Source organism: Scyliorhinus canicula, chromosome 7, assembly GCF_902713615.1.
Source record: "Scyliorhinus canicula chromosome 7, sScyCan1.1, whole genome shotgun sequence".
Lineage (NCBI taxonomy): Eukaryota > Metazoa > Chordata > Chondrichthyes > Carcharhiniformes > Scyliorhinidae > Scyliorhinus > Scyliorhinus canicula.
The window spans coordinates 180,211,348-180,224,320 of record NC_052152.1 but is presented as its reverse complement, the minus strand read 5'-3'; the positions used below and the strand labels follow the sequence as shown (position 1 = coordinate 180,224,320).

General features: G+C 40.6%; 1 protein-coding gene across 5 annotated transcripts in view; it reads right to left on the bottom strand.

Annotated features, from left to right (window-relative positions):
- Positions 1-12,931, bottom strand: part of LOC119969596 (DNA (cytosine-5)-methyltransferase 3B-like) — a 307,538-nt gene extending 294,607 nt beyond the window's left edge. For 4 of the 5 annotated variants that reach the window (XM_038803412.1, XM_038803414.1, XM_038803413.1 and 1 more), the window contains exon 1: positions 12,723-12,925. In XM_038803412.1, the coding sequence (XP_038659340.1) occupies positions 12,723-12,889 (167 nt within the window). In that variant the 5' untranslated portion in view covers positions 12,890-12,925. Of the gene's footprint in view, positions 1-12,722 lie in introns of all 5 variants that reach the window. The other variant, XM_038803415.1, reaches the window with a different exon arrangement.
- Positions 12,932-12,973: the final 42 nt, after the last annotated feature.

Genomic DNA, 12,973 nt, shown 5'->3' with positions numbered 1-12,973 from the left:
TAACTTTCCCCATATCCCTCATTCCCTCAGCTAGGTCTTTTATACTTTGAGGTAAAGTCTTCTTGGAATTTTTAACCACCTTGCTTAAACTTTTTAAAACTTGCTTAAAACACTCTTGCTTGACTGTCTTTTCTTGGACATTCCTATTTTCTCTTTCTCAGACTTAAAAATGTGTTGAAAAAAAAGGCTGAACCAATCTATAATCATCAGCAAGCTCCACTGCCTTGCTGTTTTGACTCCAAGATCCCAAAGGAGTCCAAATGGGTGGTCCAGGGAAAGGAAAGAACTTCTGTACAAAGATTTATGTTGTGTGCCACACATTGAAAAAGGTGGAAAACATAAAGAGTTGGCCCAAACCGCTTGGATCTTTTTGGGTGTAAGACCGGATCAGCTGCAGGATATGGCTGCACTGATGCAAACAAGAATAAAGGCATTACATGGGGAGAAAGCACTCTAATGGAATATTTGGAGAACCTCAAAAAAATATTCCTGGAGCAAAATCAACTCTTTGCTCCTCCACATGCCTCATTCCACTGCAGGGAATGAATCTTTGAATTCTTCCAAATTCATAGTCCCTTCTATTTTTAATACTCTCACCCACCTATCAAAATTGCTGTTTAAAGGGCAGCACGGTGGCCTAGTGGTTAGCACAACCGCCTCACGGCGCTGAGGTCCCAAGTTCGATCCCGGCTCTGGGTCACTGTCCGTGTGGAGTTTGCACATTCTCCCCGTGTCTGCGTGGGTTTCGCCCCCACAACCCAAAAATGTGCAGAGTAGGTGGATTGGCCACGCTAAATTGACCCTTAATTGGAAAAAATAATTGGGTAATCTAAATTTATAAAAAAAAAAAAAAATTGCTGTTTAATCCTTTCAAATTCAATATATCTATCCAGACTATTTTCTTTCATTCTGAATCTTTTGTCTGTTAGCCTCTTAAGCACTATAGCTTTCTTCACTCTGAATCTTTTGTCTGTTAGCCTCTTAAGCACTCAATATAGCTTTCTTCACTCTATCATACGCCCCAGACAAGGATGAATCGACTTAATTTGCCCTGCCAACGTGTTTTCTCTAAGAGCAGCATCCAAATAGTTTGCGACCATTTTATTTATCTTGCTTTCAAATTTTGAAATGCCTCCAGGTCCTTTTCATCAAATTTTGGAAGGGCCTGTACAAATCCAAACATCTCCCCACTAGGTTCATGTCTAGAACTACATCCTCCCTCAATCTGCGCTGGTGTCTCTGCTTTAACTTCCAGCATTTTAAGTTGACTCCCTTTTCCCTTTCTACCACTGCTAACTTCTCCATTTCCAATTCCCTTCGAAAAGCTGTCTCTTTTCTCTTTTCCTTTCCTTTTGCTTTACCTGCATTTCAAATTTCTTCAGTTCTATTTTTTACTTTGCCTCTAATTCAGATTTCTTCATTTCTATTTATTTCTCTTTATCATTTTCCTTCATTTGTAGTTGCATTTTAGCTAATTCAATTTCCTCATTTTATCATGTGAGAATACCTTTCAGAAATGGATGTTTAAGCAATGTACCTTTAAGAAATGAAACAGCTCATATTACTGAAGTGATGTCAGAGGGTGGGGAGGAGCTGAGCTGAGCTCACTTCTGCTTTTGGTTTCAGGTTTGAGGAGAAAGCTGGGAGTGTTTGTGTGTTTTGCAAAAAGCTGCAAGAAGAAACCACAGAACTGGTCTGCTAATGTCTGAAAATCCAAAGACTATAAGTATATTGAATGTAACCTCATGTCTGTTGTTAAAGGTGAAGTCTTTTGGAGGTTTGAAGGAACATTTTGAGGGATTATTTAGTGTTGTATTATTTTCGGGGTTATGAAATTAAAAATGAAATGAAAATCGCTTATTGTCACAAGTAGGCTTCAAATGAAGTTACTATGAAAAGGCGCTAGTCGCCACATTCCGGCACCGCTGGCCTGCTTGCAAAGCCAGTGATTTAGCCCTGTGCTAAACAGCCGTAAGGGGTGTTAAGTGATCCAATGTTTATTTAAAAGGTTAAGTTGAATTCATGGAATAAACATTGTTTTGTGCTTAAAAACTCACGTGTCCATAATTGTAATACCACACCTGGAGAACAAGCCATGTGCTTCAAAAGAAACAGTAAAGGGAGAGGTTGGTTGAACTCCATGGTACATTTTGGGGTTCTGAAAACACCGCTCCCATAACAGTTTTCAAAGACCTTGGTCTACCTGACAACTCTTGTACATGTAAATGCTTCGCTATTCAATTACCAACACTTTCTTATTCCCTGCAGAGACTCCAAATTATACTCTAAATCAGCAATTACATAAATTTAGCATTAGGTACACTTTTCAGACTTTTCAAGGTTATATTATCTACTCCCAAACAAGCCTTAGCTATTGCAAGTCATGTTGCAGCCACCTTATTTCAAATCACACACCAGCTAATAGTGTAGGTCAGATAGGCTTCAGATGGTTTCACAGGTCGGTGCAACATCGAAGGCCGAAGGGCCCGTACTGCGCTGTAATGTTCTATGTTCTATGTTCTAACTTGGTTCCTCACTTTCGTTATGTTTAAGTATTACAAATTTGCCTACACCACACCCAAGGAATTATGTTATTTCAAAATACCAGACAACCCTCTAATTTTGTTACGAATCCTGATGTTAAATGCGCAGGTATTCCAAAATCCAGACGGTAACTTGGACCATTGGTTCTTAGCAGTATATATTTTCAGTTTCGTACAATGTGAGAAAAGTCATGCAAATCAGGAAGGAATATTCCCGTAATTTTGTGATCAATGACAAGAAATACTATAATACGCCACAAGAGTACACATAACTACACAGGTGCCCATACACACACAGTATTACATGAAGTTGCCCCTTTGTTTCCAAATACCTATGTTTCCTAAACTCTGAAATACCCTGTGTTCCCAAACAACATCCAATATTATATAACTCTGAGTGAAATCCAGCAGATAATTACCACGGACAGGTTACTTGTCCATATTTGGGAAAACTGTTTCAGCAAAGGTGTAATTTTCTCAGTTCAATTTTTAGAATTTAACCAGCTGCCCTTTTTGCAAGTTTGTTTTCAGAAGAGACTGATATCTGCACTTGGGGGTGGCTGTGATGGTAGCTGCCTCCACTGTGTTATTGTGTTTTAGTTATTGCGTTATGGATACATAATTATTTCTGTTTGATGTTACCTATCCTGTGGACCCGGCATTTTAGCATACAAGTGCCAATTTCTTTATCTCTCCACTTGGAAATTACCTCTTCTATATCCCATTGCTTTCGCTTGTCACATAGGTAAACAGTTGCTTTTTTCACTAGTATGCTAATTTGTCTATCAAAACCCCCTTCAGACATCTGCCCTTATCAATTCCCCTTTTTTTATTTTATCCCAATTTCATTTTTTAGTCTTAATTTTCCCCAATTTACTTAGCAGACTGTAGATTCCTTCCTCTATCCCCAAGACTCGCACTTCTTCCAGTCTCTTTATTTACAAAACTCATGAACTTTAAGTGAACTGCAACCTACACAAGACCAAATTCGACACTGCCTTTTTTGCAAAAACCCAGATAAATTAAACAAAACTGTATAACGCCCACAGCCCAACCCTATGTCAACATGGCATGCTTTGGGATGTTCAGAACAGAAATGTAAATCAACTGTCTTCTACCTTCAAAACCAAACCTTCTAATCTGTGGCCTATGAATAATTTATATCTCTAATTGCCCTCTCTCCAGGCTCCCTGTTTCCACGAACAGATTCGGAGATGGGTCACTTGCCAAACCTTGCCAATGAACAAGGAGCAGAAGGAGCCATTCAGCCCCTTAAGCTTGTTCTGCTATTTAATAAAATTGTGGCTGATCTGATGGCAACAAACTATCACTCTCTTACTTAACAATAATCTATCCATGTCTGCCTTCATGATATTCAAAGTAGAGGATTATCCGTTCCCAATTACAGGGGTCAGGATTGGTGGCGGAAATGGAAAATCCACAGGAGTTTCAAAACTTTTTTTAAATTTAGAATACCCAATTAATTTTTTCCAATTTAGCATGGCCAATCCGCCTACCCTGCACATCTTTGGGTTGTGACGGTGAAACCCATATGAACACGGGGAGAATGTGAAAACTCCACACGGACAGTGACCCAGAGCTGGGATCGAACCTGAGACCTCGGCGCCACTGTGCTGCCCCGGGAGTTTCAAAACATGATTTATGCCAGCAAGATTTCCCATAGCATTTGTCCCCGCCAACGATGCAATATTAATCCTGCCTTTGAACGCGGGTTCCCACTTTGAATACATTTAAATGCTATTATCAGGCCTCTACACCTGATAACTTGCAACTGTTCCCCCCCCACCCCGCCCATTAGATTGTCCATTCATGTTGGGCATGAGGGTTTCAAACTGGAGTATTAACTCTGTTCCTCTATTTACAGGGAAGGCAGTGGCAACATGTTATTGTCGATGGACTAGTAATCCAGAGGCACGGAATCATGCTTTGGGGTCCAGGGTTTGAATCCCACCATATCAGATGGTGAAATTTTAATTAAATAAAAATCTGGAATTAAAAGTCTAATGGTGGCCATGAATCGATTGTCGTAAAAACCCATCGGGTTCACTTATGTCCTTTAGCGAAGAAACCTGCCATTGTTACCTGCTCTGGCCTACATGTGACTCCAGATCCACAGCAATGTGATTGACTTTTAAATGCCTTCAGGAATGGGCAACAAATACTGGCCCAGCCAGCGACGCCCACATCCCATAAACAAATTGATGCACGATCAATCACTACTGAAGCGAAATCGTAATCCAATTGAAGGCTTTAATGAACAAGTAGTTACCCCAGCAGCTCCGGTACAGAATGACAGCTGTGGGTGAAACACAGACTCTTATGCTCCACCTGCTGGGCGGGACCAGCAGGCAGGTTCTACCACTCATACTACAGTATAAGGTACATCCCACCTAGGTACCGCAATACCCCTAATATAGCCTACCACACAAATAAAAAAAAATGCTGCTTGTCCTCCTTTGTTTTATCAACGTTTTTGGGTTTTATTACAGATTTCCACCATCTGCAGTACTTTGTCAATGGCTTTTAAAGATGAGACTGTTTTTTTTTTGGCTCTCATATCAGCTAAGGCAAATTTATTCAGTGCAATAAGCCTGCAATCCAAATATTGGAAATGTTTACTGTGTGCAGAAAATGTGTTACTAACTGGGGAAAATAGCCACAAAATACATGTGGCAAAATTAGTATCTATTTTGCAACAGTATATCATTAAATCTCAAAGCCATGCGCTTTCATCCTTCCCATGCCATGCTCATCTCTTTCATCCCTCTCCTATCATCCCCCCATCCCACTCCTTCCTATGTCATCCCAATCTCCCATTCCATCCTTCCAAGCCTTGGAAGTCCATATCTTGCATGCCATCCCACTCCCAATTCCACACCACCCAGGTGCTCTTCTATGTAGCCCCCCAACCCAAACCAACCCCCTCCACCACATCTTATTTGGAAAAAATAGAATGAATGGCTGCTGGTAAATATATTATGTGCACAGACCATAAAACAAGACAAACAATGATCACAAAACAATTTTATTACGTATTTTGCAATAAACTGACTACAAGTTCCAAGCTAATGCTCTCCTAACCTCAATCCCATAGTTTAAAACAAGGCAAGTTACTTTCTTCCGAATTTGTCAAACTTCATTACATGACGAACATACATCAAAATCCTTTCAAATCCAATCAAGGCAAAGCATTTCTCTTGGGCAGCAGGGTCAGTGCCTTAAATTAACCCTAGTGTCATTCATTTTCTTTCAAGATTTAAAAAAAAAATTCACGATACTCATAATGTAGCAGCATGTTTTGCAGTTCTGAAGGTGGGGGTGCTCACAAACATGTCACGTTCTACTTGCTTTTGATAACAAAATATAGCCAGTTTATTTTAAAAACTGGAAACTAATGCATCTCACTTGGTCATCAATCCGTTGGTTTTCCTTCAAACATTTATGCCGTAAGAAATTTCTGAGTTTGCAGAGTGTGCAGCTGCCTGAAGTCTGTGACAATTTTCCAATTAATTTCTGTTTTGAATGAAGTCAAGACACAGCATTTTCTTCTGAACACAATCCTAATACGGAGAGTGGTCAAAATTATTTTAATTAAAAAAGCCCAGTGGACTTGTTTTAGGTTACTATAAAAGCAGCAAAAACTGGTGCAGCAGGCTTTGTCAAATTTGAAACCACATATGTCTTTTTATCTAACTACATGTGTCCTTTTACTATAAAGAGATGATCCCTTCCACCTGGTTTCGAGAACAAGTGTTTTGTTTGAAAACATTAATGGTTTTCAATAACTAAAGCATCCTCTGGTAAAAGAAGCTTAAGATAACACTGATTCATTCTCATTTCAGTATAAGGCGGAGAGGTACCCACCAGAAAATGCTGTGTATTTCCAGCTTTTGCAACAGAACTTGAGCATTTGCAGTTTTCTTTTTCTTTCTTTATGTTGCATCACAAGCTATCTTTAAACAGATTAAAATTCAAATGCTGAACATGACAAATAGATGCTCGGATCAGGATTTTATATTTAGTGCTTTGTTTGAATCATTATTTTGTGCCGGTAATTTATTGTCCCTTATTAGTCTCATAGCTCCATTAACAATCAGATAGAGCAGGTGTTCCAATTCCAAATCTGTTAAGCTGTTCTTTTGCACAAGCAAATGCCCAGTAATAACCTTTCTTGTCCCATGTGGCAGATCTGGCTGAATCTTCTGCCCTCCCCCCCGTGGCAAGTTTGGTAACCAGGGAGGCACTTAATCAGGCAGTTGGGGACCACACCACTTTCCCGACCTCCACCTCAATTATCTCTGTGACGTAAAGGCGCATGGAAAGTTTTCCCATCCTGTGACCAGTTGAGGCCCTTAGTCCACTGCCACTAGTATTAACCCAGTGGCAGACGGAGGGACTCACTATGCTGGGAAAATAAGCAAATACATGCCTGCAGTCTCTCTTGGGAGGTTCCTCATTTTGAGGCACTCTGTATCTGGTCAATAGGCCCGGCATCCCAAAGCCCCATGCTTGCACACCAGATTATCAACCTTGCTGCCCTATGAACTAGGCCAGTGTTTTCCAAACTTTTTTTCCGGAGATCCATTTTTACCAACTGGCCAAGCTTCGGGACCCACTCCGACCCACCTTCAGGACCCACGCCGGCTGACCTTCGTGACCCACGCCAGCCGACCTTGGCGACCCACCATTTTCTCTTACCTTGTTTGCTGCTGACAAAATGGAGGAATTGCAATCGCGCCCAAAGCACGTGATGGCAACGGTTGGGGGCCGTGACCTGCTCTCTCTCCCTCCCTCAGGCAGGAAGATTACACAGAATTTTTTTAAAAATCTTCTGCATCTTCGATTGTTCAAATTCGCGGTCTTCAGCCACAGCAGCCGGCTTTTATATTCAATTTTTATTTATTTTTTGTAAATTATAACAATGTTGTTGCACGGCACGTTTAATCAAAGAGACCAAAGGCTATGTCATCGTCAGACTCTTCAGATTCTTCCTGTTTCTTCTCGTGCTTTTTCTCTTCAACAGCAACAGAGGCAGCGGTGGAAACAACTGCTGCAGCAGCTGGGGTACTGCTACCAGCACCAATGTTGCAGATCAGACTTTTGGCATCAATATTAGCCAACGCCTTGGCAAACAGACTAGGCCAGAAAGGCTCAATGGTCACACCCGCTGTTTTAATCAGGGTATTGAGTTTTTTTTCGGTGACAGTGACCTCGTCGTCGTGCAAATCTCCGCGTATGCGCACCGATGAGCGGGCACGCATGCGCAGGGATGGAATGGGAGATTAGTAAAAAGGCCACTCGCAGCCGGCATAGTTAGTAGCCGGTTGGTGCAGCTGTTGCGCACGAATTTGCGCAATCGTGAGCGCCGCAACAGACGGCTCCGCGACCCTCCCGACACACGATCCATCCGCGGGTCGCGCCCCTGACTTTGAAGATCATTGAAGTAGACAGTCTGTGCAATGGGAAGAGAGGGGTGTGGTTTATTATATCACAACTTTGTTCGGCTCCGAGCAATAACATTGAAATGACTCTTAAAGCTATTAGAGTAAAAGGTCTGTCCACACAAAGGGTGGAAATTTCCAGCCCTTCCTGCTGATGCGACCTTCCAGTCCCACCGAAAGTGACCCCACGTAGTGTGTTCTCTGGATTTTTTTGAGATGGATACATTTTTCCTGTTTTCAATCTCTAACCACCTATTTTTAATCTTACATCAATGCAGCCTTCATTCTAAATGCTTTAACCAGTGAAAACAGTTTGTTTCTTTCTACTTTGTCCCATCCCATCAAAATGTACATACTCTTATCAATTTTCTAATAAAGTCCACTCCAATTTCAAGCTTTTTTTATATGTATATTTGTTCATGGAAGACTAGTGTGATGAGTTTAGGAATTTCTTATGTATATTGTATTTTATATCTGTTGCAGTAATGTTTTTAAAAGCCTGAGGTCAGGCATATATATATATATGCTGCAGTAATATTATTAAAAAATCTAGGTTAAGGTATCCAGACTCTGTGGCTGCAAAAGGTAGAATTAAGATATTGTAAAAGTGAGATAATCATTCATTCCAACCGTGTATATTGTTTACCTATAAAGGGCTAATGAAATTTTGTTTATAGAAAGACAGTTCCCTGGGGTTTAGATAATTGAGGGGTTATGGTTAGTGGAATCACTCCTGGGGTGAAGAATGCTTTATTCACAATTTTGCAAATTTAAAAAAAGTGTTTGGGGTTCTTGTCCAGTATTCTAACAAACGTTGGGGTATGGTCTAGGATCTTAGTGCAGATCCACTAAGGTCTTTTGTTATCATTCTCAATTAGCATTTATCCTACACTATGGGGCCTAAAATGCATACAGGAGCCTAACCTTATTAATTTTTTAATGCAGTTTGATCATTTAATCTCAACTTTTATCTGCTATACTTCTTGCCACAAACTTTATTATTCCATCAGCTATTTTAATTGTCTTATTCAATTCCAGTGCTACTTTTAATGTTGGGTGAATCTGAACATCCAATTCACTCTATTCTTCCATGTTCCCTGGTCTTCCTTCATTCAAAGTTTAACAAGTGAAGTGAAGCTGGCACTCAGCATAGCACTTACTTCTGGTCTGCTGTGTTAATTCAACATTATTACAATTACACAGCTCTTTGAGGCTTTTCTTTCCTGGTTGATGCTCTGTAACGACAAAGCTGAAAATAAAATATTTTTCTTGAGAGCTTCCATCTCATTATGGAGGTCCAATCTACATCCAACAGTCTGCTCTGAAAATTCTGCTCACATTTGACAGATGTGGCAAATTCCACCACTGCAGCTGAGGCAATCCACAACATTCTAAATAAAGCAACCCACAATATTCTTTTTAAAATGTTCGTTCACTATATCTCTCAATGTTAATGGATCCTTTAACAAATTCCAGAATCTAGATCGGCAGCTTCAACAAAAGCTAATCAGTTCTTCCTTGAACCAATCCCTATCAGTGGACCAAGTTTTGTTGAAATTATCCATTAATCTTTGAGCTATATTGTTCACATCACAAAGGCTAACAAGTAGGAGAAAAAACATTGCCTCCACCCACTTTAGTGGTGGAGGTAATTATTAAAATTATTTTAAAATATTGCATCTCAGGTTTGTCACTTGTTTGGAAATATCACATTATTAATATTCTCTGAGCTTGACTTGGCACTCAAACATTAATTATAACTTATATTTTGTTATTGTGTGTGCAAAGCTGTAAACTTTCATTCCAAATCATAATGTTCAGTGAGCAGAGCAGTCCCAAAACACACATCTACGGAACACCATTACCCACTTCCAACCAATGCCTTAACTTATACTCTCGGTTTCATATCTTCTAACCCGTTTTTAATCCAATATTTTAACCTCCCTTTAATTCCATGGCACTTAATCTTTTCCAATAGTCCCTTACGTGACCTTGTTAAAGACCATGTGTACTCCATGTAGACATGTATCACACCACCTCCTCAGGTTTGTCAAGCAGCATTATTCCTTCGGAAATTCATTTGGGTTGATTAACTTCGATATTTAGTAATTTCAGCTTTAATTAAAGATGTCAATTTTTCCACAACTGCTAAACCAAATTTCATGTCATTATGTGGATTGGCTCCATCTCCCTTTTCAAAAATGGTGATTACATTGCCCAGTCCAGGTCCTTCAGTGGTTCAGCACACTTTCATCCTCAATAGACTTTTTCCAGAGAATCCACCACCTTTTCCTCAAGATCACTGGGTCTAGTGGGGCAGCAGGGTAGCATGGTGGTTAGCATAAATGCTTCACAGCTCCAGTGGTCCCAGGTTCGATTCCCGGCTGGGTCACTGTCTGTGTGGAGTCTGCACGTCCTCCCCTTGTGTGCGTGGGTTTCCTCCGGGTGCTCCGGTTTCCTCCCACAGTCCAAAGATGTACGGGTTAGGTGGATTGGCCATGCTAAATTGCCCGTAGTGTCCTAATAAAAGTAAGGTTAAGGGGGGGGTTGTTGGGTTACGGGTATAGGGTGGATACGTGGGTTTGAGTAGGGTGATCATGGCTCGGCACAACATTGAGGGCCGAAGGGCCTGTTCTGTGCTGTTCTATGTTCTAGTTCCACAAGTTCAAAGAATCTGCATTCTTTAGCCGAACCAACTTTTTAAAAAACATTTTTCCTTTAATTATTATTACAATATCACTCACGTTGCCTTTAACAATTTGCAATATACCCACCCCCCAATTTTCTTCTCTTTTGTAAACACCAATGCAAAGTAGTTTTTGTTTCTTCCTAGCAATTTATTTTGATTCTCTCCAGCTCACGAACCGCCCTTTTCAGGAGTCCAACCACAGGTAACAATTATCTTTTGTTGACCATGTTACGTTTCTTTTTTTTAAATAAATTTAGAGTCCCCAATTCATTTTTTCCAATTAAGGGGCAATTTATTGTGGCCAATCCCTGCACACCTTTTGTGATGTGGAGGCGAAACCCACACAAACACGGGGAGAATGTGAAAACTCCACACGGACAGTGACCCAGAGCCGGGCTCAAATCTGCGAACATTTTGCAGAACATAACAAACAACTGACTGCACAATTAATTCAGATTTAAATCACATTTATATTTGTTTCCTGACTCGTCAAGATGATTTTGCAGAGTTGTTTGGAGTAGATACACTGCAAGACCAGTACTTTAGCCAAATGATTGTCCTAAAGTAACTGCATCAGGCTAAAAACTCATTTATTGGGTGATACAAGGAATTGATTATGCAAACATCCAATCTTTAAATATTACAATCCATAGGTACGAAATAATGATGTCTAAAGTTAGCTTTATGGCAACTGTCTGCCTCCTCAACCTCACAATACTCAAACACCCCACATAAAAAAAATACAATTGTTCAGTCCACCAGTGGGATTTCGCCCTTTTTCGGACTTCCCTCATTACTGGTGAACGATCTGCTACATTTTTTTTAAAACTCAGTTGCCTGTTCGCAATCGGATCCTGAAAATGCAAGTCGGTCAGAGAATTAAATCTAAGGTTTTAAATCTTAATTTTCGAGCCAGAGGGTTAAACGATTCCACGGACGGATGTTAAGGGAAAGCTGAACATGTTTTTTTTTTAAATGCCAAGAGGACATTAATCGGCTGCTGTAAAGCGGACGTTTGAAAAAGTTGATGGCGGACCACAAAAAGTCAAATTTCATTTTGCATTATTCATTCATCTGGTAAGGTCTCCGGAACGTCATTTTGTGCCTGGGACGGATGTGTGCAAACTGAGCAAAGATTCTTCAAAAAAGTAGCGGCTACTTTTCAACTCAGTGAAATATTAAGAGTCCACGCGTCGCGCGACGAGCTTGATTCAAATCTCACACGAAACACATTTAATATATTATAATTAACATGGTCATCTGACTTCCCTCAGAGAACCTCCTACCGGAGCTGTGTTATTTATGCCCCAATGTGCTACTGCCACCTAACTGAGCCTTTGACTAATCCATGCTTGAATGCAACAACACCACCACACACCATCCCATAGCGCAAAATGCTCTAAAGGTGCACACACCATTGTAAAATTGAGGTAAATTTATGATCATTTAGCCTGTGTTGCTCTAAATGCAAATCGCAAAACGAAAACAAAGTAAGATCACCAAAAAAAAAGTAAAATCAAACAGACGAAGCGAGCCAACGGTTCAGCTCCTGGATGATCTATTCACCAGAGAAAGAAAGGAATGAGGGGTAGACAAAAGGGGACAATCTTCTTCAACTGAACACCCAGTCAAACTCACTTCATTTTTGCACAATGTGTCACATACCTACAGTAACCGTGTTTAAAGTGAACCCTTCTCCGCGATACAATTAAACTAATCGAGGCAGCCGCACGGAAATGGGTTTGTAACAAAGGACCTGGCAAGCTGAAGTGTCAAAAACTACAGAATGAAACATTGAAACAAAGTGTCAGTCGCCTTTGATACCAACGGGATTGTTTAAATGCGGGATGTTTTGTTGCATTTAAGAAGGAACGATCCAAACGAAAGGGGGAATGCATTAAAAAAAAGTTTTTTTTTTGAAAAAAATAAAATCAAGCCCTGGCATTAAAAAGCCGAGTCAGCAGGAATCAAAATGCGATGCACACACAAACAACTTTCATGCAAAGATGTATTTGTACTTCAACTTACTCGCTGCGGATGGGATGCTGTGGATTTGCTGCTTGCAGATGCTGCCAGCCCTTGGTCGCGCTGTCGATCTGGCTGAAAGGAATTAGATTGTGATCATTCGCCACTCCAGACACCAGGCGTGACTTTTCGCGGGACTCGAAACCCTCCCACCGAAACTGCGCCTGCATTTACCATCTCGCCAGAATGCAGAGGCCTGGGTTTTTGTTTTAGCTGAGGGGAGACGGGATGAAACCCAGCCCCGTCCTAAAATA